The following is a 13540-nucleotide window of genomic DNA, read 5'->3' as shown; positions in this document are numbered from 1 at the left end:
TTTGACTGATAAGTTTAGATTTCATCATTATAGGTCAATATTTGTAGCTCACGTCTGCTACAAAAGAACAGAGACACACAATTACTCTCATACATTTTTAGTTTAATCAACTCGGATTTACAAGTCATTTTAACTTACTATTATTTATCTTGATTAGAGATGTTAAAAATGTATAATAAAATAGTTGAAAGAAGTCAACTTCATTTTATAAGTTGTACCATCTCATCTCTAGTCAAGATGAATAAAAGTAAGTTGAAATGACTTAAAAATACATACTGTAGGCGTGAAATTATGCATAATGGAGTTTATATGCAAATACTAACCTCATCATCTGCTTTTCATTCTCATTAGTTGAAAGTTGGCATTTTTAGTGCATGCAAGGAGGTGCCTGCCTTCTTTAGAAAGTAAATAAATAGGATTCATTGGTCTGCAGATTTGTTTGCCATCCAGTTATGTTGCCCCGTCCCATGAGCAGAGGCTGATGGGAATGAGGTCACCAATAAAGCGTGACATTAAGTGGTCTGAAAGACTGGCCAGACTACAGTGAGAGCCAAAAGCTATTGTTCCTCCTCAATAAGATGTCACCGTAAAGGCTTGTTTTTGGCAGGAGGTACCAAGAAGGCCCATGCATAAAGTAAAGGGCTTGTGTTAGTTACATAAAAGTATCCTTTGATCAGGATGGGGTACAGCCAGAACGCCACAGACGGCTATGAGACTGCAATAACAACATCTCATTAACAATCTCCAGACTACTCTTTAAAATTAAGGTCCAAAAAGGATTTTGAACTGAACCATCTCTATTTCTTGTCCCTTTGGTGCATCCTTTCAAGCATCATATAGATCTCACAAGATATTTATTATACACTCCAGAATATATTTTCTGCATCAGTATTTTTTTGTGAACCCTTGGAACATTGATTTACCTTTCAAATCCTTACCACATACCTGCAACAAACATTTAGTTTGAACCCTATTATGTGAAAAATGTAAGTTAGCACTGATTGGCCGAAACAGAATCTAGCTTGATGATCAGAGGTAACAGTGGACCAATCACAGAAACAAGTAGTCACCTGATAAGGGAAGGGTCTTTGTCAGTGGGTGCATGTTACTCCCTCCACAGCTTGCTAAAAGTCTCTATTAGTTTAAAGGTTTTTATGTTTGCTAAACTTAAAAGGGGATAAAGGTTACATGATAGGAAAAGCCAAACACACAGAAATATCAGTGGAGCTGATCACAGTTCAGAGACTCATAAAGAAAACACTGAATTTGCTTTTTACAGAAGGCATTCATGAACTTACAATAGTTTTCGCATGACAGTATTTTAAACATTGCTGGGTAATAGCTATAGCTAAAGAAATATTAAGTTAAATTCACATGGGTGGTTTTCTGGAGAGTGTTTAGCTTAAGCCAGTATTAGACCTTAGTAAAATAACTAGTTTGAACAAACATGCCTTACTAAAAACATTCAATTTGGACAGCTCTTACATTTATTTTAGTCTAGGACTGGTCTAATCCCTGTCCGGGAAACCACCCAATATTATTTGTTACATTTTTTAGAATTAATACATTTTCATAGAAAACAATTTCGTCCCTCTGTGTGCCGAACAAATTACTATAATGACTTCAAATCATGCTCCTATTTTGTTAAAGCACTTGTGCGTGTGTTTTTTTTAAAGTTATTTTAGCGGTGGGACCTCTGGTTATTCATTAAATTTTTTTTGAAGGTGTGGGGGCAAACAGTTCCTTTATGTGGTCAATCAAAAAGAGTTGACAAATCGACACGTATAGTAAGAAATCTGATAACACTATGTAATCATGTGATGTATCATGTTTAAGTCTTGTGCACACTATTTATTTTTGCCTTGTGTCAAAGTCTTTTATTGTAAGTGGATTACTGTAAGTATTTCCTTTATATTTATGAGACAGCTGTTGGCAAAAACCTTAGCTTGAACCGTTCAACTTTGCCAGTTTGAATTATTCAATAGTGATTTATCGTCTACTTTCAATACGAGCTTTAATAATACATAAAGCCCCAAGTAAATAAACCAAAACTACAGATGTAGTTATTTTAAATGGTAGATGCTGGGAAAAAAATCCTGCAAGATATTAATGAATAAAAGATTAAGAATTTCCCAAATATCACTTGACAAAGTTTGAGAAGCTTTTGGATATAAACAATACATGCACTGCCCCCTATTGGTCAAATCTGCATACTGCATAAGTTAACCTTCCTAAATTGTGCACATTACACACTGCATCACGTTTTTTATGATTAAGTGAAGGAGTAGACATTATTTCACAAAAATGTTTTAAAGGCTTCACCGTCAGAAAAATAATAAAAAGGAACCAATCTGTCACATTAATGTTTGAATAATATAAAGTTATTTTATGTATACAGACCCTTATATAGTGTATAATGTTTAAATTACACTGTCAGAAAAAAAGTCCTCACTGTAAACAGTTAACTTAACTCAAACCATTTAAGTAAACCGGTTGCATTAGACCATTTAAGTTTTAAAACACATAAATTTAAGTACTGTGAACTTGAGTCATGTGCAATTATGTATATATTAAGTAGTGTGAACTGAAATATAAGTGCATTACTGCATATGACTCGATTTGTTTAAGTTCACAGTACTCAAATGTTTGTGTTTTAAAACTAATGCAACCGGTTTACTTAAATGGTTTGAGTTGAGTTAACTTTTAGGTTTTACAGTGTACAATTTAGATAATGTTTACAGATATGTATAAATTTGGTACCAATATGTACCTTTTAAGGTACTAATATGAACTCAATGGGGCGGTTTCCTGGACAGGGCACAGATTAAAATGCATGTTTAAGCTTTTTTACATTTGCAAATGTAAAAAAATTACAACAAAATTATTTCATGATTAAAGTTTCACTAGGAATGAAAGGTGAGGCTATTGCATTATGGGATACATACAGTAAACAGTAAACTTTCTCGTATACAGCTTGTTTTGAAGTAGATTGTTTAGATTTCCCACAAATGTTGACAATCGATATCCTGGCATGTTGTTGCTTAAAAAATTCAAACGTTTACCTCACAAGATTACATTAAAAGTGCACCTGTATATTGTACTTTAGCCCTGGATTTCCACCACATCAATGTCAACAGTCTGGACAAAATTTTTGCATTAAAGCCAAACTACAGCAATTCAAGTGGCATCATCACAAGTTTATTTGTGACTTAATAAAAAATGAAGCGAGACAAATTATAAAAAAGAACCTGCAAAGTACATGACAGAAAGCTAGTTGTGGTATTGGAAATGGGAGCAGCTCTGGAAAGAAACTCAGTGCCTATATGGAGCAAAAAAAAAAAAAAGGAAAACTGGCCAAGACTGGCAGCTCACTGTATCAATTAATATAAGAAATAAACACAAAACAAACCAGTGGTCATTGGACATTAACAAATCACTTTAAAGCCTCACAATGTGTCATGTCTCCTCCTACAGTACACAACTCTCAGAATAGACTCATTTGCATCATCACATTACAATCCTAACACAACAGGAGGATCCGTTAACATATCATGTGACGTTTATAAAGGCTCTGTAAATGACTTCCACTTAAGATATAAACTAACAGAGAGCTGCGCCGATATATGAAAGAACAAAAATGAACATGACAAAACAGTAACTAGTCAAACGTTGCATGAATGGCTAAATAATTTAAATTACACAAAACTGGAAGAGCTTAACAATTATGAAAAGGGCAAAAAAGCCTCAAAGTTGTCTGATAACAAATGCCTGAGGTAAGATTCAGCCTTTAGTTCTTATTGATGCTGTCAATCAATATGCAGTTAAGAGGAACTGACCTCTGGAACTAAAAACATTTAGCAAACAACTGACACAGAAAGGGAATTAAAAGTTACCGTACAGTTTTTTAAGTGGACGTTCTTTGAAACAATATTGCATATCTCCAAGAAGTTGTTTGTAAGTTTCATTCATATGTTACGCGAGCTACACATCTCTCGGTTTCTGTGCAGTCCGGCCCTAATGGATGCATGAATGTCAGATGTTTTTAGATGTGGAAAGAGAACAGAATGGGCAGATGTGTTTCCAGGTCAGTGGGTCTGATCCACAAACACCAGCAGTGAAAAACAACAAAAGAAAAGCAAGGGGTTGTACGTATATAAATGTATTTTTTTGGTCGACTGAGGGTCCAGGCTGGTACAATTGGCAACTAGGATGTGTTGATGGTCCGGGTGGTTTAAAAGATCTTTTTCTTTTTGTTCTTCTCCAAGGTCCTGAATAAATAAAATGATAAAGAGAGAAATTAGATGAAATCAACACTGGGAACCTTGTCAACAGATTTAGTATACAATAGTAAAATAATTTTATAGTAGCTAATGGATGTAGTATGGCTTGGTACAACAATTACGTTTTTTGAGGAAAACATTCCAGGATTTTTCTCATTTTATTGGACCCCTTAACAGTTTTAATGCCGTTTAAAATTGCAGTTTCAAAGGACTCTAATCACATCCGTGACCTCCTGACATGACAACATATTACATGAGGTCACGCTGGTGTGTCACACGAACGGAGGAAGATGAGAAGTTGTGGTTTAAAAGGGCATATGTTTTATTTTTCTTGTCAAACATTACAATCGTTTGGCTAGATAAGACCCTTATGCCTCGTTTGGGATAATTTAGAGTCCTTTGAAACTGCAATTTTAAACTGCATTAAAACTGTTAAGCAGGGATGCACGGATAGGATTTTTTGGGCCGATACCGATTTAAACAAACAACTACTGGCCGATACCGATGTTGATACCGATATTAAACACTTGTATACAATACTATACAGTTGGTCTATTAGCTAGTTTATTTCTGCATCAAATTATTTTTACTGAACATGGATTGGATCTAATTAACATTCAACTGACCAACATAATAAGAGAGGCACAAATTAAGCTAAAACAAATATAATAAGACAGCATGACAACCTTCAGAGGTGGTTTTTGCTATTCAGCATTTATTTTATTAACAACATTAACTCATTTTTTTTACATATAATGGATTTCTTTATGCAGTTAATTAATAAACAATCGGTATCAGCCTTTCTCGTGCTATTGCCGATATGCCGATGGTTTCAAATTCATCAAAAATCGGCTGATTAATATCGGCAGCCGATACATCGGTGCATCACTACTGTTAAGTGTTGGGGGCCATTAAAGTCCATTAAAATGAGAAAAATCCTGGATTATAAATTTAATATTACTATATTCGTTAAATTAGTAAATTATCTGAATTTTTTTCTTAAACTGGAATATTCCTGGAGTTTTGAAAAGGAGCGCTGGTGTGTAACTCTATGAGGTTTCTGAAGTAAGTGTGTGTACCTGGAAGCGTCCAGTTTCTGCTGCTCCAGCAGGCGTTGTTGGGTCTCCCAGTTGACCTTTTCGTCCTCAAACTGACGTCTTTTTTCCTCCAACTCTTTGTGCTGGGCCTCCAGATTCTTCTTCATCTGCTCATGACGTCGCTGGAGCTAGATAGACAAACACACCAGGAACTCAAACCATATATACAACTACAATTGACCAACGAAAGGAACTGACAGATACCAACAGAAACACTTGAAGACCTTTGTGAACCCAAGACAAATAACAGGATGCTGTTTTAATTATGAACAAGAGTAAAAAAAAAGTAACACTCAACATCTAACATCTCAGATTCAGTTTATGGTCCCTTAATGATACAATTCCCCCTTAAGAAATGGCACAAACTAAATAAAAGATACTAAATATATACTTTTAAGATACCATTTATGATAACAAAGGCTTGCAGTTTAGTCAAGTTTAATAGTGGCATTCTTTTCAATGGAGAACCTGAGATGTATACAAACGTTGCAATATGTTTTATATGGTACAGGTTGTGTGTGTGAGGTAGTACCTCTGCCTCCGAGTCTCTAAGTTTCTGGATCTTCTCTTTAACCTTCATCTCGAACACCTGCTCCATCTCCATTTCCATCTTCTTCATCTTAGTCACGTGGTCTCTCCTCTCCTCCTCCATCTGTGCCAGAGGACTCCTGTTTCCCCAGACGTACACAAACGCAAAGCGATGCACAAACACAGTTTCATCAGACAATTGACTGAGGTTTATGAACACAAATACAACTGTGATGTAGGAGAAGAGACGAGAGGTAAGACAGGACCCTAGCGTGTAAGGCTTTAGAAAGGTGAAACTGTTAGTAAGCAGAACCGCAGCTGTGTTAGTGTGCGGGTGGAAGATTAACGCTGCTCCAAATAGCACAGTGACCCACTGATTCAAATACAACCCCGTAAACTGTGAAGTGATTCATTAACCAGGATTTATCCAACAAATATAGTAATGAACATGGATTAAATGATTACATACTAGTCAAGATAAATGGATAACTAGAAACCGGACCAGAAACTGGATTATGGAAGAGTGAACGCCTGTACACACCAAGGTTAGCACGAATAAATGTGCAAACGTATGCAAATAAATGTATAGGTTTTACAGATGCTTATCTAAACAAAAAAAATAATAATAATGCAAAAAAGAGACAACTAAACCCTATATCGAGGCAAAAAAATAGACTTTTGTGAAAGCATTTACAGAGATTTATTTTCCCAAAATGCATTGTAATTTGAACTTGGTGTGAAAAGGCCTTTACTCCAATTCAGATTCCCATAAATATGAGTTTCCTAGCTTGTTAATAACATTCGTCAACCAACTTAAAGGAATAGTTCAGGAAAAATATTCAATTTGTCATTATTTACTCACCATCATGTCATTCAAACCCCCGATGGCTTTGTTTTTCGGAATCAAAACAGATTTTTAAAAAGGTGTTGTAGGTTTTGTATACATTTGTGGGGGACTGTGACTGCTTCTTTAAAGGACACAAAAGCTTTCTTAAATCTTTCCTGTATGGGTCGATGACGTGACCTTAAATATTTTGTGTCGTATGGTTCAATTAAATGTAAAAGGGTTAAAATTTCTAAATAAATTTGCAGATTACTTGCATACATTTTCTTTTTTGAGGACAAAGTCTATAATTTCTGGGGTTTTTTTCATTTTGAAAGAATATTTTGGGGGATTTTTGCAAAAATGTCAATGTGGTGTAACCGTCTGTGTCAATTGGTGTAACTAGAATTTTTTAAATCAAAATATAAATATATTCATAAAAAATGTGGAATAAAATATAATCATCTAGTTTAGAGTAATATGATTTTTTACATAATTTGTCAAATATTATTTAGAAAACAGAGCTGTTTTTAGCATATGTCAGGACAAATATTACAAAAACGCATTAAAATTTACATTTAGAAGTAAAATAATATTTTAAAATGATTTTTTTTATGATTACATGCCATCAAGGTTTATAAAATATTTAATATTTCTCATTCTTTGGCGCAATTGGCGGTTACACCATTTCCCAGTTTCAGGTCCATTCAGTCTTTACTTTCATAAAAATGGTGCAAATGCAATTTTTAATTGCAAAAAATTAACATAAATACACTATATGAATTGAAATAAACCTGTTGCAGGCTTTTAAAACAAGTTTTTTTAAAAAGATTTTTCTGACCTGTATTTTTGAAACTGACCTGTATATAGTTTGAAGACATGCAAACAGCTTCGGTTAAAACAAACAAAAATATATTCATTTGATGAAAGTTGGACCTGCGCCTCTTCTCTTCGTGCAATGTGTACTAAAACAGCACATATTGTTAAAAATAAGTTAGTTCAACTTAAATAAGTAAGTTACCTGGTTGCCTCAAATTTTTTATGATGTAAACTCTTATGTTATGGATATCGTAGTTGTCCCGTACGTAAAAAAACAACAACACAGAGAAATAGGAGCAGGTCAAGAAATTCCTCAAATAATAGATTATATTTTAGTTTGCTTTTACCAAATTCGTTCATATGCCTTCAGGACACTTACAGTAAAACACACAGTGCAAGTCATGTGTAGTTACTTTATAAAGCTTTTGCATCCTTTTGAAGCTTGAAGGGGGGGTGTGGTCACAATCCAATCCCATTGTAAACAAGAACACAAAACAATTTTTTTTTTTTAAGTCTGTGTAAAGTCATTTTAGAGAATCGCTGCTTAACACATAATAAATGTATTGCTGAAACACAATATTAAACAGATTTTCTTCAGTTTTGAGTTCATTTTTTTGAGCGAGGGCTAAAGCGGTGGCACGATGATGGACTGGAGCCACTGAGCATGGCCCCGCCCCTAACACATCGCAAGCATCCATTCAGATTGTAGCAGCATTTAAAAGTTAATAGAGATGGCAGCGTTCCCACGAGTGGGCGTGGTTTTAGTGCTGACAGCAGACACGCCCCCAGCATTCGGGAGCAGTACTCCCTGCATTTCTTTCCAAGATTTTAATAACTTATTTTATACACTTGTTGGTTTTTCAATCAATCAAATTAGGCTGGGTGGTAAATAACAAATTTTTCTGTAGTGTGACAACCTTAAAAGCCATCGGGTTCTGAACAACATGAGGGTTTTATTTTTGCTTGAACTACGCCTTTAAGAATCTCTTTAATAAGTAGCAGCTAACAGAGAGTAGGGATAATCTTCTTTATATTAGCAAAATAAAGGAGGACATCTCAGGTAATGTACAGCACAACAGCAGTTACAGACACCAATCTGTGCAGGACTCCAAACATGGACAGATAAGGAAAACGAAGGACAACAGCACATGAAAGAATGAAGCGAATGTGAACGTGTGCATGACACTTACATGCCGTCACCTGAGTCAAATCTAAAATCAAAAACAAACACACTTAGCATGCTCACACTTTTTCACGTGTTAGACAAAACACAACATTAGCAGCTGGATGTATTTGATTCTTTTTCACTCCGGTTAAGATGGGGATTCATTAAATAAAGCGTTACATGTGAGAGGATGAACGTGATTGGCTGGTTAAGCGAGTGTTACAGTGTACTGAAGTTAGTGACAGCTCTGTGCTGTTAGAAAGCTTGGCTTTTCTTCTTCAGTTTTGCTGTGAGGGATCATTATCCATATTAACAAGCACACATATCAAAACACATTGATCTTCTTCATGCACAGTGAATGTACAGTACGATCTGCATCTGAAAAGAACCGACTGGTTATGTTTATGTACAGGAAGCACACTAACTTTGTGAGTTGCCCTTTGTTCTTGTTGTTGTCCACACCATTGTAAGTGACAGCAGCCAGTTTTCTACTCCTGTAGTTCTCGTAATGGACGTTGTTGGTCACGTCCTTCAGGTCCTGCATATGAGTTCTGTAAACCAACAATTAACCAAATTCATATATGATGAGACATGCATTTAAAGGCGGGGTGCATGATCTCTGAAAGCCAATGTTGACATTTAAAATCACCTAAACAAACACAACCCTACCCCAATAGAATCTGGACCTTCTTTTGATAGACCCGCCCCATACATACACAACGCAGGCAATGATGATTCTGCTGATTCGCTACAAGTGTTTTTGGTACTCGGCCCGACTCCAAAGTGTTTTTCAAAAATCATGCACCCCACCTCTGATGCATAACGATTAATAAGGATTAATCTAAAGCAGAATAAAAGTTTTTGTTTACATCATATATGAGTGTAAACTGTGTATAATAACTTTGTATAGATAAATGTGCACACAAGCATGTATATATTTTAGAAATGTTTACATGTGTATATACATTTGTATATTTATGTATAATTTATATTGACACTTTGTAGTTTTTCAACCTTCATAATATATTTTCAAGATCCTTGTGATGGTACATCGACTACTACCGTACTAGCCTGACGGGGTCTGTATCGCTTTTACTCGTACTTTTAAACTTTTTATGATGTTTTTGTCATGGCCGAAGCAGAAACTATGAAAAAGAAACCCAAGGTTTTGTCGGAGGAACCAGAAAGAGAAAATGGGAGAGTGACAGAATAAAAAGAAGGACGAGGGTCAATTATATTGGGCTGGCTTGAACTAAAGGAGGAGGAGGGGGTCCTGACCGATGCTGACTTGGCCGTCATGCTTTTGGACTAGTAAGTAATGTTTTATTGCTTGCATATATAAGTCCTGTCTGCCGCCCGAACACTATTTTTTGAAAAATACATGTCTAGCACCCCCTAGTGGCCAAAAAGTTCTGCGGTGTGCCATTAATATATAATTTTATTTTTCTTAAAATTATACATGCATGTGTGCATATTTATATATACATTATTATCATACACAGTTCAAGCACACATATAAAACACAAAAACTTTTATTCTGCTATAAATTAATCGTGATTATCGTAATGCATCACTCTGTACGCCTGTTAAAAAGTGCACTATTCTATGCAATTTCTTTTTTTTTCTGCATATTTCTATAAAAAAAATTGGGGTGGGTTCTGACTGAGATAGATTATACCCATCTAAATTTCAAACCACTTCACTAGGTGGTTGAGTACATATTGCATAGTTTAAATGCAGTGTATAGTATGTCAGTTCAAACACAGCTAAACCAGTATACCAACTCTAAAACCGAAACTAACACTAAAGACACTTTTCTCAGTATGATATTTGTGCTTACTGTAATTTTCACACCAGGTGTTCTCTGAATCTGGGCATAGTTCAACTAAATATATTTCTGTCGCTGAATACATTATAATTTAAGAGACCGGAATTAGAGTTAACCACACTCTGTCTAATGTGATATTCTGACCAGTCCTGGTGAAGAAATGAAGTTGGTTTACCTTATAAGCATGTTTCGAAGGATTGTAAAGTCACAGTGCTCCCCGTTCTCAACTGAAACAATAAAAACAGTATTAAGTTTAGAAATATGCAAAAGCACAGGTTTACTCAACAACAACAAATTGTATGTTTACTTGTCATACACTAAAGCATGGTCCTAGTAACTCCAAAACTTAATAGCACTGTAAATAGCTTCAAATACAAATGCATATTTGATTTGAAATCTCATTCATGTCTATATTTTATAACATGTCTGTATCTTGTATAAACAGTGTTAGGTTTTCGAACAAAGCAAGTGCATGTATTGCACTCCATCCAAGCTTGCTTTTGAGATAATGGTACAAGTTTGTAATGGTACTTCAATTAGCAACTCAATGACTTTATTTGTACATGTTAATACTAGCTTAATTAATTCTCAGGATTATTTCATAATTGCCTGTACACGCTACGAATTGGCATTCAGCCTCGCTCTGCAATACAAAAACAGACCAGCAGGTGGCAACAGATCTGGCACTGGGTTGTGTGTCTTGCTGCGTATGCGTCACCTATCAGATGAATGAAGGAGACCTCTCCCTCCTTCCCAACCACATCCCATCTGTGTGCTTACATGTTGCCAAAAGTATGCCAGGCATTCAAAACTCACCCACTCAATACAGATCCAAATACAGTAACAAACCCAATGTCCTTTCTGTTGTACTAGACGTGTCTATCTATCTATCCATCTGTCTGTCTGGGTTCACATCGGTCTAATAAAGCGAATGCAGGGTTCAAGTCACTTGAGAGGATTTGTATAACACCACTCACAGGTACACAGATCAATCGGTACAGATGAAGATGACAAAAAAAGGAAGGTCTGTCCTGGGATCAGTTCCATATAATTGTTTCGTAAAACCACTGGGGTCAAAAGCAATATTCAGAGGACACCCAAATATGATTTGAGAGCTTTAACTATAATGGGAATCAGGGTTAATAAAACAGTAACTAAATGATTAATAATATTCTTTACTGTTTAACTATTAACGACTTGGGCTTTTGTAATGCTGTCACGTTGTTGGTTCACAGTTAACTGCTGATGATCAGTTTTTTCATATTCCTAGTGACTGATCTTAGAAATCGTAGTAAATGTTTATCTTCATGGCTCACGCAGCATATTTACAGTGTGTCACGTGATAGGCCCAGCAGGAGCTTTCGAAAGATCAAAAGATATGCAGCACTTCCTGTTTGCAGATCTGCAGGCTTTCACTTATCATCCAACCGTCTCCACACCCTTAAACTAGTGATTCTTAAACTGGGCGGTGGGAGATGGTGTCAGAGGGGCCCAAGTTTTATGACATTTTTTTAAAATACAGTAATATACATTAAACCTAAGGGTACTATCCAACAGCACTACACTGTATCATTTAATATGTTTTATTTACTTCTAAGTTTGAGAAAATTATGTTTTTTGAGGAAAACATTCCAGGATTTTCTCATTTTAATGGACGTTAATGGACCCCAACACTTAACAGTTTTAATGCAGTAAAAATTGCAGTTTCAAAGGACTCTAAACGATCCCAAACGAGGCATAAGGGTCTTATCTAGCAAAATGATTGTCATTTTTGCCAAGAAAAATAAAATATATGCACTTTTAAACCACAACTTCTCGTCTATCTCCGGTCCTGTGATGCGCCAGCGCAACCTCACGTTATTGTGTAATGACATTGAAAGGTCACGTGTTACATATATGAAACGCACATTTGCGGACCATTTTAAACAATAAACTGACACAAAGACATTAATTATTATCATTCCACATACAACAACGTCTGAACGGTCCTCTTTCAACACACTTGTAAACACTGGGGCGTAGTTTCAATACATCATCCGTGACGACGTATTGCGTGAGGTCGCGCTGGCACGTCACAGGACCGGAGATAGACGAGAAGTTATGGTTTAAAAGTGCATATGTTGTATTTTTCATGTCAAAATGACAATCGTTTTGCTAGATAAGACCCTTATGCCTTGTTTGGGATCGTTTAGAGTCCTTTAAAACTCAGTTGAAACTGCAATTTTAAACTGCATTAAAACTGTTAAGTGTTGGGGTCCATTAAAGTCCATTAAAATGAAAAAAATCCTAAAATGTTTTTCTCAAAAAACATAATTTCTTCTCGACTAAACAAAGAAAGACATCAACATTTTGGATGACATGGTGGTGAGTAAATTATATGGATTTTTTTTAAAGAAAATGGTCTAATCCTTTAAACAACCTACGGGCGCACACACTCATCATACAGCGGTTTGGTTGGTATAACGTGAGCGCGCCCCACGACGACAATCATCGTATGCTCATCAATGACTAAAATCCAAATTTGAGGCTAAAGCCTAAAGATCTTATCCAAATGTCAAGTTATGTAAATTAATCGAGGCTAGATGTTATCACATGTGTCACATGTCACATGTGTGCAGTCATTGGTCAGCTGTCTAAAGCTCTGTAAGGGCTACACCTGACTAACTGAACAAACAACTTTAGCTTTGTACTGACACACGGTCTCTTAGACTCCGCGCAGCAGTGTATTATGGGAAAGATCAGTTACGTACTTAAGTGGTACATCGCCCTAAGGGTCTGCCCTACTCTACAAACACAAAGTTCATCAAAGGATGTTGACCTTTCACCCCTTACCTTCCGCCACGCCCCAGGGGTACTGCCTCCCCCGAACCCGCTTCCCGTTGACCTCGATGATGGTGTTACTGCCAACCACAGCCAGAGGCAAACGGTCCTGAAGAACACAAACAAACATGAACGTATACACACACGTGAGAGAAACAAGGAACGAGAGGACACAGAATC

General features: G+C 36.0%; 1 protein-coding gene across 2 annotated transcripts in view; it reads right to left on the bottom strand.

Moving 5' to 3' along the window:
- Positions 1–3176: 3176 nt before the first annotated feature.
- The window catches only part of septin7a (septin 7a), a 47526-nt gene continuing 37162 nt past the window's right edge, over positions 3177–13540 (bottom strand). Inside the window, exons 7-13 of one of the 2 annotated variants that reach the window (XM_065293404.1) lie at positions 13373–13469; positions 10716–10767; positions 9138–9263; positions 8738–8758; positions 5910–6045; positions 5360–5505; positions 3177–4268 (exon numbers count right to left, since the gene is read on the bottom strand). In XM_065293404.1, coding sequence (XP_065149476.1) covers positions 4232–4268; positions 5360–5505; positions 5910–6045; positions 8738–8758; positions 9138–9263; positions 10716–10767; positions 13373–13469 — 615 coding nt within the window. In that variant the 3' untranslated portion in view covers positions 3177–4231. The remainder of the gene's footprint in view (positions 4269–5359; positions 5506–5909; positions 6046–8737; positions 8759–9137; positions 9264–10715; positions 10768–13372; positions 13470–13540) is intronic. The other variant, XM_065293414.1, reaches the window with a different exon arrangement.

The sequence above is a fragment of the Paramisgurnus dabryanus genome, chromosome 19 (assembly GCF_030506205.2).
Source record: "Paramisgurnus dabryanus chromosome 19, PD_genome_1.1, whole genome shotgun sequence".
Classification (NCBI taxonomy): Eukaryota; Metazoa; Chordata; class Actinopteri; order Cypriniformes; family Cobitidae; genus Paramisgurnus; species Paramisgurnus dabryanus.
This window is presented reverse-complemented; position numbering and strand designations above follow the sequence as displayed.